General features: G+C 37.7%; 1 protein-coding gene across 1 annotated transcript in view; it reads left to right on the forward strand.

Moving 5' to 3' along the window:
• Positions 1-25,325, forward strand: part of LOC150079065 (dnaJ homolog subfamily C member 5-like) — a 181,631-nt gene that overhangs the window by 41,809 nt on the left and 114,497 nt on the right. Inside the window, exons 2-3 of the mRNA XM_090382579.1 lie at positions 4,697-4,778; positions 16,853-16,909. Coding sequence (XP_090238705.1) covers positions 4,697-4,778; positions 16,853-16,909 — 139 coding nt within the window. The remainder of the gene's footprint in view (positions 1-4,696; positions 4,779-16,852; positions 16,910-25,325) is intronic.

Consider the following 25,325-nt stretch of genomic DNA (forward strand, 5'->3'; position numbering starts at 1 on the left):
TGTTTGGTTTAATAGATCTGGTCCAATGGGTTTTTTTTTTCACATTAAATTCACAATAGCCCTGAAACGGTGCCATCTGGGTGGTGGTATCCACTGAGAATAAGTAACATCAGTCTTCTCCTTTAGGTGAAGCGTTACTTATTCGAAGTAGTGCAATGTCATGGCAACTCGTCGTGAGGTATTCACAATATGAGATGTAACTTAAACGATGCCGCTGTTGCAAATAATTTACTAATTTATAAAATTAGTAAATTATTTGCAAACTAATTTACTAATTAGTAAATTAGTAAATTATTAATTAGTAAATACATAGTCTAACTCTTTTGCAGCTTGAGGCATAAGCCCTTAATGTATTAGAGTGTATCCCATCCCTGTAGAAACAATCTCTCCTGTTAACAAGTACCATGCTATGAAAAATTCTACCCATGAGCCTTGCACAACCTCTCTAGTGCTGAATTGATTGTTAAGACTTTTATTGTATACTCCCTCTTATCATATCTGAGCAGAATTGCAGACACTTTAAATTTAACCCTAAGTTACCACTTTTTTTCAACATTGATTTGTACTTGTTGCTGGTGGAGGCCTAAACACTAAGATAAAGTACATTGTAAGTGAATTTATGAACAATGGAGAACTTATGGAGAAGAGGAAGATGAAAAGAATGAAAAATAGCGTAACTCCAAATTAAAAGATATTTTGATTCATTAGATTACCTAAATACATTAAAAAAATTTTATATGAGCAAAAATGATGAATATGTAGTAAACATAGTGAGTAAGCTTATTATTCACAATGAAAAATGAAATTGTCAAAATGAAACACAGTAAGTCCCGTCCCCAAGTTACATTACTTTGAACATAAGTAAATTTTGTTTTCACTAATTTTTTAAGATTGTAAAATTTACAAAATACTAAAAAAAAAAAAAAAAAAAGAAATCAATAATGATGAACACGGCATACACATATTGCACAAGCGAGATATGGAGTAACAAGCTTAAAAAAATAGGAATGAAGAGAAGATTCTGAAAATTTTTTTTTTTTTTTATATGAATGAAGATATCAGTGAATAATATAAAATCACAAAATCCAGCTATTGGTATTATCACAAATGCAATAAGATCTAGTTTACTACCCATTTATGATGAATTGCACTTACAGAAAAACCCAATAAACCGGAAAATGCAAATTGTTTTTATTGTATTATGGTAGTGACCTCCAGAAATGTGCTTTAGTGAAATGTGAGCTTGTGTGAAGTGATAATAGTGTGTTTCTGCCTTAACCCTCTCAAGTTCTTCACAGAAAATTTCATTTTGACCATTATCATGGTGCTGACCAAGAGAATAAGTGACAGCAGTACTAGTAAATCTACCAAGAAAAGGAAAGTGATATCTGATTTGGATCAGAAAATTAAAATAATAAGGATGTATGAAAATGGTCAAACTTAGCCAGTATCTTGTGGAATTTAGATTTGTCAGGGTCAACAGTGAACACAATAATAAAGGACAAAGACCGAATTCGAGAAGTGGTGAAGGGATCTGCACCAATGAAGTTAACTATAATAACCAAGGCCACGAAATACATATCAGTTTTTACAGTACATTAGCATGCGTTTTTTTTTTTCCTTTTATGTTTTCTTTTCTTATGTGCCACTCCGGCTACTTCACCGCTATCCCCAGATAAAGTTTTCAATTGAACTAATTAATAAATATAACTATTTTTCTATATATATAACTAATATATATATAAAAATATATAACTAATTAATTGAAAAATATATAACTAATTAAATGAAAAATATATAATTATTTTTCTTCATTCTATGGAGGATATTATGTGGTTTTTGTAATTTCGGCATATCAGTGATAGGCGCCTCCGTAGCCAGGTGGGCAGGAGTAGCAGTGCGTAGCACACGCTTCTTGATCACACTGGGGTTCGAGCCCTTGACCACCAAATATGGAGGATGCGGAAAGGTCAGGGAATGACCACCGCATATCCCCGGAGCAATATGGCCTTAGTTGCTAATGCTCCTAAAAACCAAATAACAAACAAACATATCAGTGATATAGTAGCAATATTTTATTAGTCATTCCCGAGTTACGTAAAACTTGACTTATATAAGAAGTCCTTGATATCTCTTACATATGTCGGGGACTTACTGTACTCTTAACAAAGCAATTTATATATATTTTTTTTTTTTACTAAAAATTAATAGTCTGATAATAAATAACTCAAATAAAAGTTTTTTTTTCTTTATTAAAAATGAATTATCCATTACTAATTAAAAGTTAATCAAAACACAAATGTATAATGATAAACAATAAAAAAAAGTGTAAATTAAGTAACCAGTTACAGTGAATTTCATTTTTTCAAATTATTGGAACATGTACACTGATCTCAGCAAAGACACTTCTCTATAGCAGACATTTTCTTCTGCCACAGTGGTGTCGACCTATAGAGAGGTTTCGCCGTATATGGTAATTTACAATTTTTTTTTTTTTTTTTTTTAGTTGTTGGCACATCGGCTTCTGTGGCCATAATGCACCTCCCAAAGTTTTTGCAATTTACTCTGATCCAAGCCCGAGGCGGGATTCGAACCCGCTACCTTTGGGTTGGCAGTGAATAGAAGAATTCTGGACATGATCCAATGGACCATACTTTTAACTACGACACGTGCGTGTAGTACAGTGAGTACTCCAGCACTACAGGTACTCGCTGGAGCGCTTCCTTTGGACCTGGAGGTCGTTCGCACAGGTCTGCTATACTTGCTATCCAGGGGAGTGGCGGCCACACATATGGACTACACAACTGACCCAGCGAACAACCTAAAAACGGAAAAAAACTAGATTACAGAACCACCTGCTAAAATTATGGCAGAGAAGATGGACGGAGACCACCAAGGGCAAGATAACCAGAAGATATCTACCAGACCTCCAGAAAATCTACCCAAAACAGCCGACCTGGTACTTCCCAGGGTACCATTTGACATCTCTAATAACAGGACACGGACCCTACAGTGAGAAGCTGCACGGATTCTGACTCACTGAGGACCCCAACTGTACGTGCAGGGAGATAGAAAGCTGGAATCACATAGTGTACGAGTGCCCACAATATGAAGACCTCAGAGGGGTACTTATAACAAAAATAAGATACCTACCAAAAGGATTGGAATCCCATTTCATAGATACTGAGGATTAATATAGAGCATTATCCCAGTTCGCACAAGACCTCTTCGTCAGGAGAAGGACATTAATCACCATCTACAATGACTGACATCAAGTACCACTATTGAGACACCAGCCAGCACAATGTAAAGGCTGCAACTAAAGATGAGGGACACAAGCACAAGGACGGAGCTTGCCCCATGAGTAAAGAAACTTGAAACAATAGCTGCCAATAGCCATATGGCGATCTGAAGAGGGCACTCTAGCCCCCTTCACCTTTGTACCTACTTCCTTGGGGGGGGGACATTTTCGTCCTCCCCTCTTCTCCACCCTATATCTTCTACTCTGGTGGGACATGGGCATGTCCCACTGAAAACTGGGGCTACCTACTCTATTGGCCCCATATTTCTGTCTTTCTCCCTCCTCTCTCTCTATACGCTACCGAAAGCCCTACATACCAAAAACTTAACATATCTAAATTACCTTACGCCCATAACTTGGCCTAGCAAAACTAAGCGATTCTACCCTACGTCGACGCCTTTCTTTCTTTCTTTTTTTTTTTTTTTTTTTAGGTCCTAGCCGCCGAAATCTCAGGAAATTAACTGGCAGGACCTGCCAGAGTGAAACAGACTACTGGGTTCCTGATCTGCCTCCACGGGGCGTAAGTGGGGCAACGTTGGGCCTCAGTAGAGGCCCAGCGGCTAAATGACCAGATGAACAACGGTACAAGGCATCACACATATACAAAGTCCATACACTTTTAAATCTCTGACTTTTCCAGTCAACTGGTTCACCTACAATGTAAACTACGCGGATATGGGGGGAACCCCTGGTGCCGTTTGACCCTAAACACACTTTACACTTTACCTTTGGGTTGCCAGGCAAGCACTTTACCCACCTGGCTAGCCCAGTCAGCTAATAATTTACAAGTGCAGTATATACCAACCTCTGTTTTGTCACATATCTTAAAGCAACCCAGTCATATAGTAATATTACATTAACTGATGAAAACTTCATACCAGAGAAGTCTAATAAATAGGAACTATGAATTAAGAAATTGCTTAACTTCTTTATAATTAATATTATAAAATGTGATTGTAAAAAAGAAACTGAGATAAAAACTATAAAATTCTGTGCAATTAAAAGCTTCACAATAAAATCTGTTTTCATGTATTTTATCTGTTTTTATATTTTTACTACAAAAGTGAAGCTTTTAATTATATAGAATTTTATAGTTTTTATATTATTTTATTTATACAATTGCATTTTAAAGTTTTAATTTCACAGTATATTCATTTAATTTTATTTATATAATTTATGTTAATATTGAATTATTATTCACAAGTTTTAAGGCAGTTTGATCACTGTAGTTTCTGGGCAGTTCAGAGTATAATTGCATTATTTTTGCTAAGCCCATTCAAAATACTCATGAGGCTTTGTATATTAAGTGGACCTTAATAGTATATATATATATGTATAGTATAGTTTTTCAGTATGCCATTTTATTATGTATTTATTGCTTTGTTTATGTTAAAGGACTTCTGGTGATTCCCTCTATCTCATATTAGAGTTACCAAAAACTGCAACTGAAGATGATGTAAAGAAAAGTTATCGAAGGGTATGTAAATTTAAATCCTGAAAATTGATTTTTTCTAGTATTATATCTGTTGTAAAGACAACTTTTGTATTAATGAAATTTTACTGTAGTAATATGGGAATATTCACTAGGCTCTCTACTACCTTTGTGATTTGCCAAGTCATTGTATAGATGAACAGGACAGCTTGAAGTAGTGCAATAACCTTTGTCCAAGCCATTAATTTTCATCTTTCCCATGAATCCCCCCCAATTAGCAGTAGCTCTTAATTAATGCCTCCTCTATGATAATAGAAAATATCCTTGCATTTCCCCTGTTTAAAGGAATTTCGTTTTTATTAAATGAATTCCTTTGCCATCTGGGGCAGGTCAAGTGAAAAATTTATCCCCAAATCTGAGCAGTGCAGTAAGAGTGACAAGACAGCTGATAGGGTTTTGTCTTGACATACACAAACTTTACTAGCAGAAATAAGGAGGTGATTATCTCTTTGTACAAAGCCATGGATAGGCCACATCTTGAGTACTATATACAGGTCTGAAGACCTCACTTTAGAAAGGATGTAGATCTGCTGGAATGTGTGCAGAGGACAACCAGATGTTGAAGGGAACAAAAGGATTTACGAGAGAGAGAGAGAGAGAGAGAGAGAGAGAGAGAGAGAGAGAGAGAGAGAGAGAGAGAGAGAGAGAGAAGGGGGGCGGTGTTTGAGGCCTCGGATGGAGTGAGTAATCTTAATGTTGATGGCATTCTTTCTTTTGCTGAGACTATGCACACGGGGGGGGGGCATAAATTCTAGTTGAGGAAGGATGGTTGCAGGATAGATGTATGGAAGTTTTCCATCAGCCAGTGGGCACTTGATTACTGGAACAAACTTCTGTCCATGGTTATTTTTTTTTTGGCTGATGCTTTATAAGCTTGCATCATCTCCCACTACTAAAACTAATGACTTGTACCCATTGTACCTTGGAAAAATTAAGTACACCTGCAGATGTGGTTAACATTGGTTCCACAAATCAGGGATTTGTGTAGCTTACCTTATCAGGATATATCCTATCATTGGTTCATTTCATATTTGTTGATTTTAGATGATAATCATCTAAAATCATTTAGATGATTATCATCTGATAATTATCTAAAAATTTTGATTCTTGAATAATAGTAAAAATAATATGGCAGCTTGTGTGAACAAGAATATACAATATTATACAACAGAAGTCAGTTGATAAATGAAAATAAATTTGCCTAAAACCTTTTATTTTTAAATGAATGGAGATGCAAACAGTGCTTTCCATTATATTTTGTATGGCTCATGAAGAATATTTTAAGAAAAATATTTTGAACATATATTTTTTTCTAATTTTGTTCATTTCCATTTACTTGTATCATGCTCACCTAACAGGATATAATGTAATTATCAAAGCAGTGACTACTTTGAACATCAGAAATGCTCTTCAATAGCAGTAAGGTTTTCCTTCATGTTCAGTACAGATTCCTTCCTATGTATTGAACATTTCAATCATTGAAAGCTTCTGAGTGATGAAATGGGACACAGCTTATCATGTATCTACTCAGTTGTAATGGTTGTTCAAAAATATTTTGTTGCCTGTAGTTAACACTGTTGGACATAATTTATCATCAGGTTCATGATTGTGGCACAAATCTGACTTCAAAATATTTGTATTAGCATAAAATATTTCTGTTTTCTGTACACATTCTAATGGTACATCACCGTTCTTCCTTATGTATTGAATTTTTTGGTCATCAGTAGGTTCTGAGTGGGAGAGAGGTCTTACCATTGGGGAACATGGCTTTCTTCCTGGAGTCTGTGCTTAATAAAATTTGAATTCTGAATATGTGATCAGTTTTTCTATCTTTGACTGAACAACCTACTGGCGATAGAAATGAAGTATCAAGAATGAGCCATTATTCAAGTGATTCATTTTACAAGAGGCTATGGACAATTCTTTCAAATTGCCAAACACAATCTTCCTAAATCCTTCTCTAATTTTATTCTCCACTGATACAGGTATTATAGTGTCCATCTATAAACATCCCCCACCATTCTCCACTATTTATGCATTTTTCTCTCCCAGGTGGTGAGTGCAGTTAACCTGCCTTTTTTTTTTTTTTTTTCCTTTTTATATCTGATTACAGTGCAGCTTACCCATCTGATAAGGGAAGGGATTAGAGGAGTATATGTGACCAGATCTCTGATGCTAGATCTCAGTTTATAACAGATTCTACTAGCAGAAATGCAGCTGGAAATAGTTTTTATTGTTTTATGGTAGTAACCCCCAGAAATGTGTTTTAGCAAAATGTGAGCTAGTGAGGTGTTCATAGTGTGTCTCTGCCTTTATGGTGTTGTTTATTCAGTTGCTACCCACACGAAGCTTTGTTTATGTGTATCAAGTGTGCCTCCTCATTTTGTAATTGTGCTTTATTCCCTAAAAATGAGTAAAAACTTAATGTGTAAAAAGGAAGTGTCCTGGTGAAGACACTACAGATGCAGAGAGAAAAAGAAAAGCAATATTGATAAACAGAGGTGGACTGGGTCAAAAAATTCTTACCCGGGAAAATTTGTAGCGGCCTAATATCGTTTATGGCCAAAATCACATCGGTCTCCATCCTCTTGTGGCTTCCGGCCCACCTGGGTCGTAGGCCAGTCCGCCTCTGTTGATAGAGAAAAAATATGAAATTTTGAAACACTTTGAGCGAAATTAAGACCATGTGATATTGCATGTGCTACTGGCCTAAATGAGGCAATGCAGAGAATTAGAAAGAATGCAGAGAAAATAAAAACAACTTTCATAGCAGGAACAACTCAAAGTGTAATTAAAATCCATTAGATCAAGACACAAAGAATTGGAAGAGATGGAATGGCTGTCGTCTGTTTGGATAGAAAATCAAACAAAAAAACAAGTTTGCTTACGATAGAAGCAAAAGCATTAGCAATATTTTATTACGTAATAGTCGTAATAAAATACGTAAATATTTTATTATGATTATTTATTGTGTTTGGTAATGTTTTGGTTACAAATGTGTGTTCAATCTTGGTTGGTTGGCACCTAACCCTATTTTTCCCATAGGGCCTGTTATTTATATTGCACGATTTTGCATTGCATGAAGATTTCTAGGAACACAACTATCATGCTATACGAGGACTGATTACTCATTCAGTTTGTTTGCTATCTTAGCAGGATCACCAACAGTCGAATCATCGATATTAAGTGGACCAATCAGATTCATCCCTTTCCTTTTAGAGTTTATATAAGTAAAGAAATCCTTGCTGTTTTTCTTAGCATCCTTTGCCAAAGATTGCTCGTAATCTGCCTTCGCCTGCCTAACCTCCTTTGTGACTTGATTACAGACTAGCTTATATATATCATAGACTTCTGTATCACCTGATAATTTATATGCATCCCATGCATTTTTCTTCTCTGCCACCAGTCTCATTAGTTCATTTGACAACCATTTAGGCCTAAACCTTGATCAATATTTCATAATAGGTACGAAATGTTTAGTAGCTTCCACTATTAATTCCTTAAATGCTTCCCACTTAGAATTTGCTGTTGGTAACCTCATCAGTTGGTCCTACTGTACAAATTTAAAAACTGTCTGAGACCACTGTAGTCATCTTTACAGAAGCAAAACCCCCTTCCTTTTCCTTTACCCCTGATGGTAATTATATCTTTAAGTAAATTCCACATCAGTACACTGTGATCACTGCCGCATGGTTCCTTTGTATGCAAATTCATAATACACGAATGATCACTGGTGATAACCAGATCAAGAGTATTACCCTCTCTGTTTGCCTCTTAAACATACTGCCGCAGAAAACAATCATCCGATAAATCCACCTTACTAGTGTGCAAGTGACCAACCCATAAGTTTCAGTCTATATCTAGGAAGTTAAAATCCCTAATTATAGGACATTCTGATTTACTAGCCCACTCTATTTCTCTGTACGATTGTTCATTGTACTCATTCGAGTCATTAGGCCTATAACACACTACTACTCTTATTTTTGCTTTTACAGTGCTTATGTCACACCAAACTGACTCAACAGTGCACTGTTCATCTATACCAACTGGATGCATTTCTTTTGATTTTATGTTTTTCTTAATTAACAGTATAACACCTCTTCCCTTCCTATCCTGTCTATCCTTTCTGTCCCCAAATTCCAGTTCTGCATTCCTTATACTGTGTGACACCACGTCTCTGCTATCCCAACAATATTAGCCTTTGATGATGTCTTGGCAAACACTTCAAATTCATCAAATTTATTTACTGTACTTCTAGAATTGGTATAGAAGCAAGTATACATGTACATATTCTTATTATTAGTTACCCTAACACATCCCATATACCCGCTTGTTTCACGATGACTGCCATCAGTCCCTGAAAACCCCAACACCCCTTGCTCCACGCGATGCTTATTCTAATAGAAGTAGTGCAAGAATCACCTACACCTCTGCCTGCAGTTACTTTAGCATTAGTAGAGGCATATGATGCAAGAAAGCAAGCTTATGCAGCATCAGCCAAAAAAAAAAAAAAAAAAAAACCGCTTCTACTTCAACCCTCTGTTCGTTCGAAATACCTGTCCAGATGAACCTTAAATTTATTTAGGCTATCAACTTCCATGACAAGGGATGGAAGTCTGTTCCACCAACCAACTACCCACTGGCTAAAGGCAAATTTCCGTACGTCTATCCTACATCTGTCTTTCCTCAATTTGAATTTATGCCCTCTCAGGTGATTATTCTAAGCAAGAGGAAGAATCCCATCAGCATTGAGCATGCTCAAACCATTCAAGGCTTTATACACCTCTATCAGATCACCTCGCTTGGGCCTAGTCTCCACACTCTGTAATTTGCAAAACTTACGCCTTTCTTCGTAAGAGCACCCCTTTGTTCCATTCACTAATCTTGTTGCCCTTCGTACTCGTTCCAGCATCTCTACATCCTTCCTGAAATGAGGACACCAGGCCTGTATACACTACTCAAGGTGTGGCCGGACCATTGACTTATACAATCACCTCCTTATCCCTGCTAGAAAAATTCCTGTGTATCATTGACAAGACGTCATGAGCTACTCTTGCCTCCCATCTACACTGCTCACAGAACTTCATATCTGCCTGCATAATTACCCCCAGGCCCTTTTCATTCTCTACCACTGTTAGTGTAGTACCACAGAGTTGATATGTTGCTTTGGGGTTACTGTTTCCCATATGTAGTACTTTACATTTGTCAATGTTAAACTTCATTTGCCACCTCTCAGCCCATCTGCTCAACCTTTCCAGATCCTGTTGCAGCAGCATAGCATCAGTAGTGTCCTTAACAACCCAGCCAACCTTTATATCATCTGAAAACTTGGACATTAAGCTTGATATACCATCATCAATATCATTTATAAATACAGAAAACAATAATGGACCCAACACTGAACCCTGAGGAACTCCACTAATAACATTAGTCAATGATGAGCAGTGTCCATTGATTACCACTCTCTCTGTCTTCTCCCACCCTCAACCATCCCTTTATCCATAGCAGCAATTTGCCTCCAATGCCATGCCGCTCCAATTTTTGCAGCAGTCTTCCATGTGCAACAGTATCAAAGGCCTTTCTAAGATCTAAATATATAATATCAAAGCTATCCCTGCATCCAGTCCTTTGTGACTGCATCATAGTATCCAATCAAATTGGTCAGGCAGGACTTTCCCTTAACAAAACCATGCTGTGTCTGAGCTATAACTGAAGTCTTGTCTAGATGATCCTGCAGTGCTTTTTTAACCAGTGCCTCCATTAATTTTCCTGGAACAGAAGTTAAACTCACAGGTCTATAATTACTTGTGTCAGTCTTTGATTTTCCAGTCTATGGGTACTTCCCCTGCGTCCAAAGAAGCTCTCATAATTATGGATAAGGGTTTACTTACTTCCTTTGCTGCCTCCTTTAATATAACAGGATAGATCCCATCCACCAAGGGTGCCTTTTTTATGTTTATCCTCAACAATTTCTCCTCCACTTTCCTCTCAGTTATTACAAAATCATCTAGCTCACTGCTAGAGTTTAGTTCACCTCTGGCAATTCCCTTTTCTGAATAACTCCTCATGTATGAATGTAGATGCAAAATACTCGTTTAGTTTGTTAGCCACTTGAGCGGGATCCTCAACTGTTGAACCATCAATATCCAGTGGACAAATCTGATTCATCCCTTTCCTTCTAGAGTTTACATAAGTAAAGAACTGTTTTCTGTTTTTCTTTACATCCTTTGCCAAGGATTTCTCATAATCTGCCTTTGCCTGCCTCATCCACTTTGTGACTTGGTTACTGACCAGCTTATATCTATCATAGGCTTCCATGTCACCCATTAATTTATATGTATCCCATGCATTTTTCTTCTGCCATATGTCTCATTAGTTCATCTGACATCCATTTAGGCCTAAACCTTGAACAATATTTCTTAGTTGGTATGTAAAGCCTAGTAGCTTCCAAGATAAGTTCTTTGAATGCTTCCCATTTTGAATTTGCTGTTGGTAACATCATCAGTTGGTCCCACTGTATAGAATTTAAATACGGTTAAACTCCAGAACACGGTGCCCCTTTGACAATTACGTCGAGAAGAAGAGGGGGAAAGCAGTGACGTACGGTTCGTAACTCCGCCCACTCACTGCGTTCCCCCTCTTCTTCTCGACAACTGCACGTGGCTAATGTCACGCGACATAACAGTATGGCGGAACCGAAAAATAACGAAATTATCGGCAACAGTAATTTTTTCAGAGCAGCAGCCAAAATAATTGTAAATTAAACACACTAATTTCGTTGTTTAAAACGAAAAAAAAAATAATGAGACGCAGCAAACGACCAATTTTTGACAAATAACTGGCGAAGTCCCGCAAAAAGGTAACCTACCATTTTTAATTAAACACAAACAAAAGACAATTAAAGCGTAATTCCCAATTGAAAAACGTTCTTCAAAACGAAAAAAAAATAATGAGACGCAGCAAATGACCAATTTTCGACAAATAACTGGCGAAGTCCCGCAAAAAGGTAACCTACCATTTTTAATTAAACACAAACGAAAGACAATTAAAAACGTAATTCCCAATATACATTTTTTTTTTTTTCGTCCAACGACTGGTTTTTGCTTGAATCCTTCCCGAAGTCGCATGAAAACTAACCTTTTCTGGCTAAACAGAAACGAAAGTCAATTAACACGTGCAACGAACAATAAAATTGCTCTTTGCATAAGCACAAAATGGCAACATAGAATTTTTTCTTTTTAAAAAAAAAAAAACGCAACGGACACAATACTACGTTAATAATACGTGAAAATAACACAGAAATACAAGACAAACTAAACTGACCTCACAGCAGCAAAAAACAAAGAAACAGTTTACCAGCAGGATGGAACGGGATAACGACAAACTGAAAACCACGAGGCATAACCAGAAAAGCAAGAAGTAACAGCTCAGCACCGTACGCACTAAAAACCAACATTCAAAAGAAAGAATACGCAACGAATTTCGCATTTAGCGCTCCAGTGACGTCGTGTCACGTGATATCCACGTGAAACGAAGAGGGAACGCAGTCAGTAGGCGGGATGAAAACGTGTCAATCACCGCTTTCCCCCGTTCTGACAGCCAATTACAAGGGGGCACCGTATATTGGAGTATGGCCTTTAAATACTGTCTCAGACCATCATAGTTGCCTTTACAAAAGCAAAAACCCTTTCCTTTACCCCTGATGGTAGTTACCACTTTGATTAAATTCCACTTCAGCACACTGTGATCACTGCCACCTAGTGGTTCCTTTATCTGCAGATTCTCGATGCATGAAGAATCACTACTAATAATCAGATCAAGTGTATTACTCCCTCTAGTTGCCTCCTGTTTTCTACATGCTGATGTAGAAAACAATCATCCAATAAATCCACAAAAACCTTGCTAGTGTGTGAGTGACCAACCCACAAATTCCAGTCGTTATCTGGGAAATTAAAATCCCCCATTATAAGACTCTGATTTACTGGCCCACTCTATTTCCCTGTACAGGTTCTTATTATACTCATCAGAGTCATTAGGCCTATAGCACTCCTAATCTCAATTTTGATCTCCCAATGCTTATGTCATACCAAACTGACTTGACACTGCAGTGTCCAGCAATGTTGACTGGCTTCACTTCCTTGTATTTTATGTGTTTCTTAACTAATAGCCTAACCCCTTCCTGTCCTGTCTATCCTTTCTGTACACATTGTACTCCCCAAATTCCAGTTCTGCATTCCTTATATCTGTGTGACACCACTTCTCTGATATCCCAACAATATCTGCCTCTGATGTTTTGAGCAATACCTCAAATTCATCAAATGTATTTACCAAACTCCTAGCATTTGTGTAAGCGCAAGTATACACACACCTGTTACTGTTCTTAGTTACCCTAACACAACCCATGTGTTTACTTGTACTGCAATGACTCCCAGCAGCCTCTGAACTATCATGCATCTTGTGTTCCAGGCTGCTGCTCATTCCAATAGAAGCAGTGCAAGAATCATTTTCACTCACCTCTGCCAGTGGCTACTGTTAATCTATTAGTTCTTGTATCTCCCCCTCCCAAGCTAGCAGTTTTCCGACCTGCCTAACAGTGCATCGATAGCATCAGCAAATATTCTTGCACCCTTTCTATTTAAGTCTATCCCATCCCTGTAGAAGCAGTCTCTCCTGTTAACAAGTACAGACCAGGCTGAAAAAAATTCTACCCCTTGAGCCTTGCACAGTCTTTCTAAGGCTGAATTGATCGACAAGGCTCTCATCATATACTCCCTCCTATCGTGTCTGGTTAGAATTGCAGACGCTTTCAAATTCAACCCTAATTCTCCGCTGTTTTTTCAACAGTGACCTGTACTTGTTAAGGTTATGGAGTTTTATGATATATAGGAATTTTGCTAGCAGAGACAAGGTGATTATCACTTCGTATAAGGCAATGGTCAGGCCACACTTTGAGTGCTGTATACAGGTCTGGAGGCCCCATTTTAGGAAGAATGTAGAGTTGCTAGAATGAGTACAGAGAAGGGCAACAAGATTGGTGAGAGGAACAAAGAGGTGTGCTTACAAAGAAAGGCTTAAGTTTTGCAAGTTACAGCATCTGGACACTATGCACCTTTGAAATGATGATTAAGGTGTATAAGATTTGAATGCTTTGAGCAGGCTTGATGCTGACAGGATACTTCCGCTTGCTCAGACTAAGAACCTGAGGGGCATAGATTCAAATTGAGGAAAGACAGTTGTAGAATAGATGTGCAGAAGTTTGCCTTTAGCCAATGGGTAGTGTTTTGGAACAGACTTCTATCTGTTGTTGTGGAAGTTGATAGCTTAAATAAATTTAAGGCTGAACTATACAAGCATTTGGAGTCACCGGATAGGTGAAATGAGAAGCGAGTTTTTTTTGGCAAATGTCGTATAAGCTTGCTATCTTGCATCATATGCCTCAACTAATGCTAATGCTAACTGAATATAAGTTATAGGTCTTTTAATATATACACCGATGAGCCAAAACCTTATGACCATCTACCTAATATGATGTTGGTCCTCCCCGTTCAGTCAAAACAGTTCGTACCCGGTGAGACATGGATGCTACAAGATTTCTAAATGTGTCTTGTGGTATCTGGTACCAACATGTAACCAGCAGATCCTTTAACTCCTGTAAGGTCTGTGGTTGAGATGCTGCAGATCGGAGTTGCTGTTCCAACACAACCACAGATGCTCGATGGGATTGATGTCTGGGAAATTTGGAGGCCAGGGCAATACTTGGAAGTCTTTGTCATGTTCTGCGAACCAGTCTCGAACAATCCAGACGGTGTGGCACGGTGCATTATCCTGCTGAAAGACGGCACCGCCAGAGGGGAAGATCGTTGCCATGAAAGGGTGTACCTGGTCAGCAATGATGTTTAGTTAGGTTGTAGATCTAAGAGTGCCTGGCACATGGATGACTGGACCCAGGATATCTCAGCAGGACACCACCACCACCAGCTTGTTTTCATCCCACGGTGCATCCAGGCACCTTCACTTCTCCAAGTTAACGATGCACACATACCTGGCTGTCCACGTAGTGCAACAGGAAACGTGATTCATCGGACCAGACAACCTTCTTCCAGTCACTCAAGGTCCAGTTTTGATGCTCGCATTCCCATTGTAGCCACTGTTGCCAATGAACTGTGGTTAGCATGGGCACTCGGAGTGGACTGCAGCTTCGCATCCCCATTTTCCTTAGATGTCGATGTACTGTGAGTTGTGACACAACTCTCATCACCAGCATTCCAATTACCAGCGAGTTGCGCCACATATTCGCCCTTCTGTTGCCACATACCATCTGGGAGAGCCTTCGCTCAACTCAAGCATTGATGATCCGTGGTTGATCAACACCTCGCCGGAGGTTTGTGGGTTTTCCGAGGAGGGAAACTCCTCAGACCACTTTCGGTAGGTACTAACCATGGCTGACCATGAGCTTCCCACTAGCTGTGCCGTTTCGGATGTGCTCTGACCCAGTCGTTTGGTCATTATAATTTGGCCTTTGTCAAACTCACTTAAGTCTGCTGCCTTTTCCATCTGAAGAACAAGAGTAACACTGATTAACGGAGCTCAGTATCAAGTGTTTTTTTTAATGTGTCCTGACCTGCGCACATGCCATAGTTCACCTGCAGTTGCTTCAATTTGCATAACGACTCACTGGTCATAATGTTTTGGCTCATCGATGTATATATGAGAGCTGCAGTATGTCACAGTCTGCTTACATAGGACAGTCAACATGCCCTATTATTTGGTAAAAGTATTAGTACCAATTCCTAAGTTATGGATCTATGAAAAGTGGGTTCTGTGTGTCTCAGTGATGAACAGAAATGTTTGCTACTGGAATTTTGTGCATCATCTGACGCTGTACAACGAGGAAGGAAATGACTTCTTGGATTGTATAGTAATTGTTATGAGATGGTATAGGCATTTTGAAGCATAGAGTTATTTGACTTGTCAAATAACAGGGCTACTGCTGTGCCATGTCATGTATAGCAGTGAAACGGTTGACTCACAAAATGAGACAAATCCTCAAGGTTGGTTATGTGCATTAAAAATAAGATGCAGAAGTTTTGACCCGTGTGCCATTTTTTGTTATAAAACAATTGATGACCATGCACAGCTCAACACATATAGCAACCAGCTATATATTACGCTTGGATGTGATCATTATATTCCCTATATAGCCATAAGTCTTGTTGCCTGTATGTTATGTTTTTGGAAGGATGTAAAATGATCTGGCAGGACATCAGTTCCACACAGACAATGAAATGAAATGAAGGAACGCTGTTAAGCAGTAGTGTAAGCCACATCCAAAAGATTTATGAGCAGGATATAAAATAATTTTGGTATAGTTTGGTTAAGTGCCTAAACTGTGGTGGACATTTTTTTGAAAAATAAGTACTATTTATTGGAAAAAAAAAAAAATGATAATAATAATTCTCATTTTTATTTGGCTTTTCCTTATACATGCTGGCATTCCATTCATATCTGGGTCAACATATAATTTCAACAACATAACATATAATTTCCAAAGCTGTGGAAATTATATGTTATGTATAGTATAATATAATAGTGTACAAAAGCAACACAGAAAGGATCACAGTGTCATGGTAATGCTGTTGACAGTATTGCTATGATACTGCACGATCACTCTGGTGATACCTGTAATGTGAGACAAACTGGTTTGGAATTGAATTGGGGTGGGGATGCAGTTAGAGGAGTTTGACAAACATACATTCATATTTAATAGTAGCAGGTAGTTTCCATATGGCAATGCCATCATTAACCTTGTTGCCAATGGTCAGAAGCCAAACTGTGCACTAAATATTAGTTAATCCAATGTCATCTCGTGTTTGGTATAGCAAAATGATCTCCAACCAACCATTCAGATTGGCCAGCCCTTGCCATTATATAGTTGATGAACCTGATGGTTTAGTTGTAAATGATTAACATCTCTAGGTGATAAGTGAATTTATTCTAATATTATATACATAATAAATGTTATGATGTTTGTGTACCAAGTATTCTGTTGTTTTCTATAGTTGGCTTTACGATATCATCCAGACAAAAATCCTGATAATCCAGAGGCATCTGACAAGGTATGTAACATTTTATTACTAAAGTGTAAAATGCTACTGTTCAGTTAGCCCTTTTCATACCTTATTTAAATAGGGGATGGAATCAAATATTTCAGATTATAGGCAAGAAAATCTTTGCCGTGTGGTTGAAACCTGATGAAAATTGTTGTATTACCAGTACAACAATTTGGATAAAAAGTGGATTGAACGGAAATAAACCAGAAATTCAAATACAACAATGGCTGCTGTTTTAATTTTGATTTGAAATGGCAGAGCAAAATAAAATTACTCTCTAAAATAAAATAATAAAACAAAAAAAATCACATACTAAGAAAAGTATAATGAATGAAAATATAAAGAATGAAATGAAAAAAAATCGTCCATTACTCTGATGGATGACAAGATAAAATTATAATTTTTGGGTTTTTACACACACCCTCTCTCTCTCTCTCTCTCTCTCTCTCTCTCTCTCTCTCTCTCTAATAAATATTTATTTATTTAATTGAACTTAGAGTGGGTGCGAGAGTACACGTAAATAGGCAAAGTTTTTACGGCTCCAGCAAAAAGAGAAGTTTTTGCTTTTTTATTGACTTAAATTGGCATATTAATTAATTTTTTTGAGTTGCTTTATATTCCTAGTAACCATACTTTAGTTTAAATTGAATTTAGATAGAGATTTAGTAGGTTATTACTTAATATCGGTAAGGGTATCAAATCCATGTGTGGATAGGTTTTGCAGCTCCCACGAACACAAAGTTTTTAATTATACTTAGCCGCATTATTGACTTAATTGTAAGATTAAATTATTTTCTATAAGTAGCTTATAGACCTAGTCAAGCTCCGTGGTTTATTTTGAATTTAGATAGCGTGATTTGGAAAGTAAATAATACCTCATGTCTGTAGATTAACCGTTCATAACTTGCAACCATTGTTGTACGATACGTGTGCTAGCCTGAGGTTTAACAGAAAACTAGATAGCAAATATAGTAGTATCAATTAATCAGTAAAATTTACTAAATTTCATTGTCAATTGAATTGTACTTTTTTAACTAAATAAATATAACAACCTAGTTATTACAAACGTAACATCATAAATTAATACATATAAGTTGACAGAGGATAAGAAAGTCATATGACGTAACTCGGAGATAATATCCGATACTGAAATACATATATATAGTGTTATAACTGCATTGGGATATAGGTTTAGGGTTATATTTTGTATTGGAATTTTATTGAACTTCAGTAGAAATCATGACTCAGACCAGAGCAGCAAAGCAAAAGACTCAAACCAGTTTGGTTGGTTTGGTTTGTTTGGTTTTTAGGAGCATTAACAACTAAGGCCATATTGCTCTGGGATATGCAGTGGTCATTCCCTGACCTTTCCGCATCCTCCGGATTTGGTTGTGACGGGCTTGAACCCGGGTCTAATCAAGAAGCATGTGCTACACACTGCTGCTCCTTCCCACCTGGCTACGGAGGCGCCTCTCAAACTAGTGAAAGTGCTGTGGCTCAGGGGAGAACTGAGAGGGGTGGTTGTCCTCTGAATCACAGTCTATTGAAATGCACTGCTTGTTTGATGTTTGGGCAGCAATCAGGAACTGGACACGATATTGCCAAGGGGAATGTCTGTGTGTGGGCGATATAAGGAGTGCGAGGAAATCAGGCGCCAACTCGGCATTGTTATGGGCTTATATGAGAGCTTGAAGGACAGGGTGGATGCCCTCGAAGGATTTAAATTGAGGACCCATCAAGTTCTCAGCTGCCTACATCAATGCCAGAGTTTGCACTTGAACATCACCCAACATAGCAGCAACCCCCAAGGCAGAATGCGCTGGTCCCAAAGGAACTAGTTGTTGTAGGTGACTATTGTCAGAGAAACTGGGATTATATTGTGCAAAAAGGATAGATGGAACAGGACCAGGGTATGTCTGCCAGGGGCAAAGGTTGATGACGTTGTAGGGCAGATATCATCCTTTAAGGGCACAAAGGGTGATATTGTTGTGCATGTTGGCACTAATGATATTAAGAGTAGGAGACCGGCAGAATTACTTAACAAGTACAAAACAATGCTGTAAAAAAGCCGAGAGTTAGGGTTGAATTTGAAAGTGTCTGCAATTCTGCCCAGACACAATAGGAGGGAGTATATGATGAGAGCCTTGTCAATCAGTTCAGCCCTGGAGAGATTGTGCAAGGGGTAGAATTTTTGTCAGCATGGCCTGTGCTTGTTAACAGGAGAGACTGCCTCTACAGTGATGGGATACACTTCAATAGAAAGGGGGCAAGAATATTTGCTGATGCTATCGAGTCAGAGTTAGGTGGGTCGGAAAACTGCTAGCTTGGGGGGGATACACGGCCTAATAGAGTAACAGTAGCCGCTGGCAGGGGTAAGAGTGATTCTTGCACTACTTCTATTGAAATGCAATTGAGCAGCAGCCTGGAAAACAAGGCAATGGGAATTTCCAGGACTGCTGGGAGTCATAGAGGAACAAGTAAATACATGGGCTGTGTTAGGGTAACTAAGAGTAGAAACAGGTGCATGTATACTTGCATGTACACCAGTGCTAGGAGTATAGTTAATAAATTCGATGAGCTTGAAGTGCTAGTCAAGACATCAAAGGCAGATATTGTTGGGATATCAGAGACATCGTGTCACACAGATATAAGCAGTGCAGAACTGCAATTTGGGGAGTACAATGTGTACAGAAAGGATAGACAGGACAGGAAGGGTGGAGGGGTTATGCTGTTAGTTAAGAAACACATAAAATCTAAGGAAGTGCATCCAATTAATGTTGGTGGACAATGCAATGTTGAGTCTGTTTGGTGTGACAAACACTGGGAAAGGAAAAATGATAATAGGTATGTGTTATAGGCCTAATGAATCTGATGAGTATAATGAGCAATTATGCAGAGAAATAGAGTGGGCCAGTAAATTAGTGTCTTATAATGGAGGATTTTAATTTCCCGGATATTGACTGGAATTTGTGGGTTGGTCACTCACACACTAGCAAGGCTTTTGTGGATTTATTGGATGATTGTTTTCTACAGCAGCATGTTTGGGAGGCAACTGGAGCGAGTAATACTCTTGATCTGATTATCAGTAGTGATTCTTCATGCATCAAGAATCTGCAGATAAAGGAACCACTAGGTGGCAGTGATCACAGTGATCACTGTGATCACAGTGATCACAGTGAAGTGGGATTTACTCAAAGAGGTAACTACCATCAGGGGTAAAGGGAAAGGTTTTTGCTTTTGTAAAGGTGACTACGGTGGTCTGAGACAGTATTTAAATTCTAATGGTGGAACCAACTGATGATGTTACCAATGGCAAATTCAAAATGGGAAGCATTCAAAGAATTAATCTTGGAAGCTACTAGGCTTTTCATACCAACAAAGAAATATTGTTCAAGATTTAGGCCTAAATGGAAGTCAGATGAACTAATTAGACATGTGACAGAGAAGAAAAATGCATGGGATACATATAAATTAACATGTGACACAGAAGCCTTGATAGATATAAGCTGGTCTGTAACCAAGTTACAAAGGAGGTTAGGGAGGCTAAGGCAGATTATACGAGAAATTTTTGGCAAAGGATGCAAAGAAAAACAGCAAAGGGTTCTTTGCTTATATAAACTCTAGAAGAAAGGGGATGAATCAGATTGGTCCACTTGATATCGATGGTTCAACTGTTGATGATCCTGCTCAGGTAGCTAACAAACTAAATGAATATTTTGCAACAACATTCACACATGAGGAGTCATTCAGGGAGGGGAATGCCAGAGGTGTATTCAACTCTGGCAGTAAACTAGATAATCTTGTAATAACTGAGTAAAGTGGAGGAGAAATTGTTAAAGATAAATACGAGAAAGGCACCTGGGGTGGATGGAATATATCTGTTATATTAAAGGAGGCAGCAATGGAAGTAAGCAAACCCTTAGCCATAATTATGAGATCTTCCCTGGACTCAGTGGAGAGGTACCCATGGACTGGAGATGTGCAAATGTGACCCCAATCCACAATGGAGGATCAAAGGGAGACACAGGTAATTACAGACCTGTTAGTTTAACTTCTGTTCCACGGAAATTATTGGAGGCACTGGTTAAAGAAGCATTGCAGGATCATCTAGATAAGACTTCAGCATGTGTTTGTTAAGGGGAAGTATTGTCTGACTAATTTGATTGGATACTGTGATGTAGTCACTAAGGAACTGGATGCAAAGAATAACTTTATCATATATTTGGATCCTAGAGAAGCCTTTGATACTGTTGCACATGGAAGACTGCTGGACAAATTAGAGCAGTGTGGCATTGGAGGCAAATTGATGTGTGTGTGTGTGTTTTGTAATTATTTTATCAGTTTTATAATTTTTTTTCTCTTATCCATTTTTTTTCGTTGTTACCTTCTATCACTCTATCTTCCCCCTTTTTTTTTTTTTCACTTTATTTTCCATGCTCTACATAGATTTAACATTTGCTGCCTTTGACTGCATTAGACTACCTGCTGTTTTCTCCATATTTCTGCCTTCTTGTTTCCCCTTTTATTATTTAATTCAACATGTGTATGTATATATATATATATATGAGGTAGAAGTAATAAATCTATTGAGAAGTGTGAAAATAAAAGCGTACGTTACATAAAATGCCAAAACTAATAGGAGAAGAATACCAGAAATTGGAGATATTGAAGGCTTCAGAAAGAGTGCAAAAATCCTATATGATATAATGAATTAAAAAAAATTATAGGCTGAATTGGATAGCCAATTAGGGAGAAGGGAACTGTAAAGCAAAAATGATTATATTAATTATATGAAGTAAGAGTAAGCATTAGATAAAGGTGGGATACTTTGGTTATAAGTCCAAGAAAGGGGGAAGAAAAATTACAAAATTAAAATCTGATGTTAGCTTTAATATCTTTCTTAGCTTTTTATCTTTATTTTTTCTACTTCTTTTTCTCATTCATAAAGCTATTAGTGTAATAAGAGGGTGATGATGGAAAGGTACATATTCTCATAAATTTTTACTAAATCGCATCATCTACTAATTCTCACTTATAGCCACCTATTATTGCATCTAAGTTGCACTGTAAGCACTTATTTTAATTTTATCACTATTTTACTTCTTAATTTACTTTAATTTTTTTTTTGTTTTACAATATACACTGCATCAGGGGAATACCTTGTCCACATTTTTGTGGAAGTTGTACTGCTTTACACTCCTATTTGCTCTCACTTATTTTTATATGTTTAAATTTTCTTTTCTTCCACAAGTAGGGACAAGTATAGAAATGCAATTTTTGATACATGATCAGGTGAATGGCGGAGAGGGTTGTTGTTTTCCATAACTGAATAGGAAAAAGAAAAAATCAGATTGGACCATTATGTATTGAATACAGAGAAGTTTGTAGATAACCCAGCTGATATTGTTGATGAATTGAACAGACACTTCAAATTGATCTTTACATATGAAAGCATGTAATTAGCAATACTGAAATTACAGAATTTATTTATTAGAAGAACTTTAGAAACAAAAGGTGTTTAGAAACAGAAGACAGCAAAGGAAGTAAGGAAACCCTTAGCCATAATTATGAGAGCATTCTTAGATTCCGGGAAGGTCGCTATGGCTGGAGATGTGCAAATGTATCCTCAATTCCTAAAGGGGGATCAAAGGGTGACAAGTAATTACAGACCTGCTAGTTTAACTTCTGTTTTGGGGAAAATAATGGAGTCACTAATTAAAGAAGTAATCTAGGATCATTACTTCTTTAACAAATATGATCAAAAAATGTAGGATTGACACTCAAATACTCCCACTTATCTCAGATAAGTGAGAGTATTTGGGTGTCGAGTTCACCCTTACCGAAACTTTGTTTTGGGTCAATCTAAACCTGCATTTGGTGAAGCTGAATAAAGCCCCTTTGAACCCCAACACAGATTGTTTATTCTAAAGTATTTCTTAATGCCCAGATTTTTCCATCGTTTAGTTCTGGGCAAAGTTACAGCTGGGCAGTTGAATGCTTTGGATATGCAGGTTAGATTAGTGGTGAAGAAATGGTTACATTTACCCAAAGACGTAACTCCTTATCTTTACGCAGATGTTTCAGAGTCTTGAGAAGCTGCAGTTTTCCTTCTCCCCATTGATTTGGTCCATTGACCCCTCTTAATCCCCTGAAGGATGAGGTGAGAAATGCAAAGAGGCTTCAAGTGGACTGCAGGAATGTTATTAATTCTAAAGGCAAGTTGAGAGAATGTTAGAAGACACTCCTTTATAATTCGTTTGATGGACAGGCTCTCGATGAGGCAATGACAGTTCCGACTCAGCGTCACTGGGTCAGAGATGGGACCTGGCTCTTTGTTGATTTGGTAAAGATCAGTATAAATCCTCCTTACCTTCTCCAGAATATCAAGAGGGTGATCATCAAATTTGTAGGGCTGATAGCATTGGAGTCTCTGTCCTGTGACTAGGGTATGGGTTATTGTTCTGTTCATAGGAGGGCGCTGTGATCGTGGAGGTGAACGGACGCATCTATAAGAAGCCCCACTTGATGTAAACGGCGGATAGTGACCAACGGCGGCAGGGAGGATTTCTTGGATTTTCCGGCTTCAAAAACCATAGAACTTGGATTCTTCATGTTGTGTACAGATGAAAACAACTAGTATTATTCAGGCAAGCTTGTTATAGTTGTTTTTAGCTATTGTTGGTTTTTTGAACGTGTTTATGTGCAGTACAATTATTACAGTGTTAGCGGTAGCGATCCTACTATTGCCGATTTCGATATTGCAGTTAGATTAAACATATTCTTGTGTATAAGAGTATCTTTCTTTGTGTGTGACTGTTTACCCGCCAAAACTGGAAAACGTTGCATCTTGGGTTTTAATAGGCCCACGATGATAAAATATACCTTTAATCACTCCCCTGGATATAAGGAACATTATAATAACAGCAAAATGACTGGCATAGACCAAAACTCAAGGGAAAGAACTTAAAAATTTAAAAATATTGATCGCGATCCTGACTTGAAGGACCTACCTGATTGCGGGATAGAGGTACTAAACAATGAAAAAATTACAAACGAAGACTTAGAATCTTTGCCACCTTAATTCAAAACGGGCTAGAAAAGGCAAAAAACAAGTAGAAAATACAGATCAAAAGGAGAATGATAATTTAGAGTCATAGGTAACAAAAACAGAGGAGGAGAGGAAATTTCATCTTATAAATCAAATAGAGGATCGCATAAGACAAATTAAAGAAATGAAAATGTTCCTAGAAGAATTTCAACTTTATAAACAGACTTTTGTCTGTTTATAAAGTCTGTTTATAGGATTACATCTGCAACAAGATTGCAGATAGTGAACTGCTGGTCTGTTTTGAACATAGTGGTTGAACTTAAATACAGAAAACAAAGTATTGAAAAAAAAAGTAGAAATGGTGACCGAAGAGAAGAATAATTATAAAGAAATAAATACTTTGACTTATGCCCAAGTAGCAAGGGCTACCAAAGCAGATTCATCACAAACTAAACCAAAAATAAGACTAAGGAAACACCAAAGCCTGACTACATACAAATCCAGCGAGGCAGTCAGGGATACTGTCATGACAAAATTAAAACTTCATTTGAAAGAAATAAAAGTGAATAACATGAGAAAAATAAAAGATAATGGAGTTTTAATTGAAGTAACAAATAAAGAGGATGTTAAAAAGATTGAAACCAACCCAGAGGTAGTAAAACTGGGACTGCAAACAGAAAAGCCAAGTGGCAGGAACCCCAACATTATTCTATTTGACATCCCTGAGACAACTCTGGAAAGGGATCTTATGTTGGATTTCTACAACAAAAACTTTATCAATACAAAGGAACTGGATGAGTTTGCCAAAGAATTTCTAAAAAGAGGGACAAAAAATAAAAGAAATGGGCAATTCAATGATATTGTGGAAGTGTCACCCAGAATTTGGAAAAACCTACAAGGACAGCAAAGAGTCTACGCTGGCTGGACCAGCCATAAATTCAGGGAATTCTTTCCTGTACAAAAGTGCTTTAACTGTCATAATTATGGCCATACTACCAGAGACTGCAGTCAGAATTCCCCTGTCTGTGGCCACTGTGCAGTCACTGGCCACGATTGCAAGAACAGCCAAAATGTGCTACCTGTAAAGCAGTACGGCTGACTGACTATACACATAGTATCAGGGATGATAAATGCCTCTGTTATAAAAAAAAAAAAAAAAAATGGTAAAACTTATACAATCTAGGACCAACTATGGGCCAGATTGAAAACATAAATGTGACTAGGGCTCTAAATCTTGTCCAATTGAATGCTCAAAGAGCAAGAGCCATTTTAGATCAGATCAAACTCAAATTGGAAGAAAATAATATCGATATCTTGGTACTCCAAGAGCCCTACACACATATGGGTAGGGTTCAAGGATATCCAGGGGGCTAT

This window comes from Mastigoproctus giganteus, chromosome 10 (assembly GCF_048544385.1).
Source record: "Mastigoproctus giganteus isolate SK-2022 chromosome 10, ASM4854438v1, whole genome shotgun sequence".
NCBI classification, from domain to species: Eukaryota; Metazoa; Arthropoda; class Arachnida; order Uropygi; family Thelyphonidae; genus Mastigoproctus; species Mastigoproctus giganteus.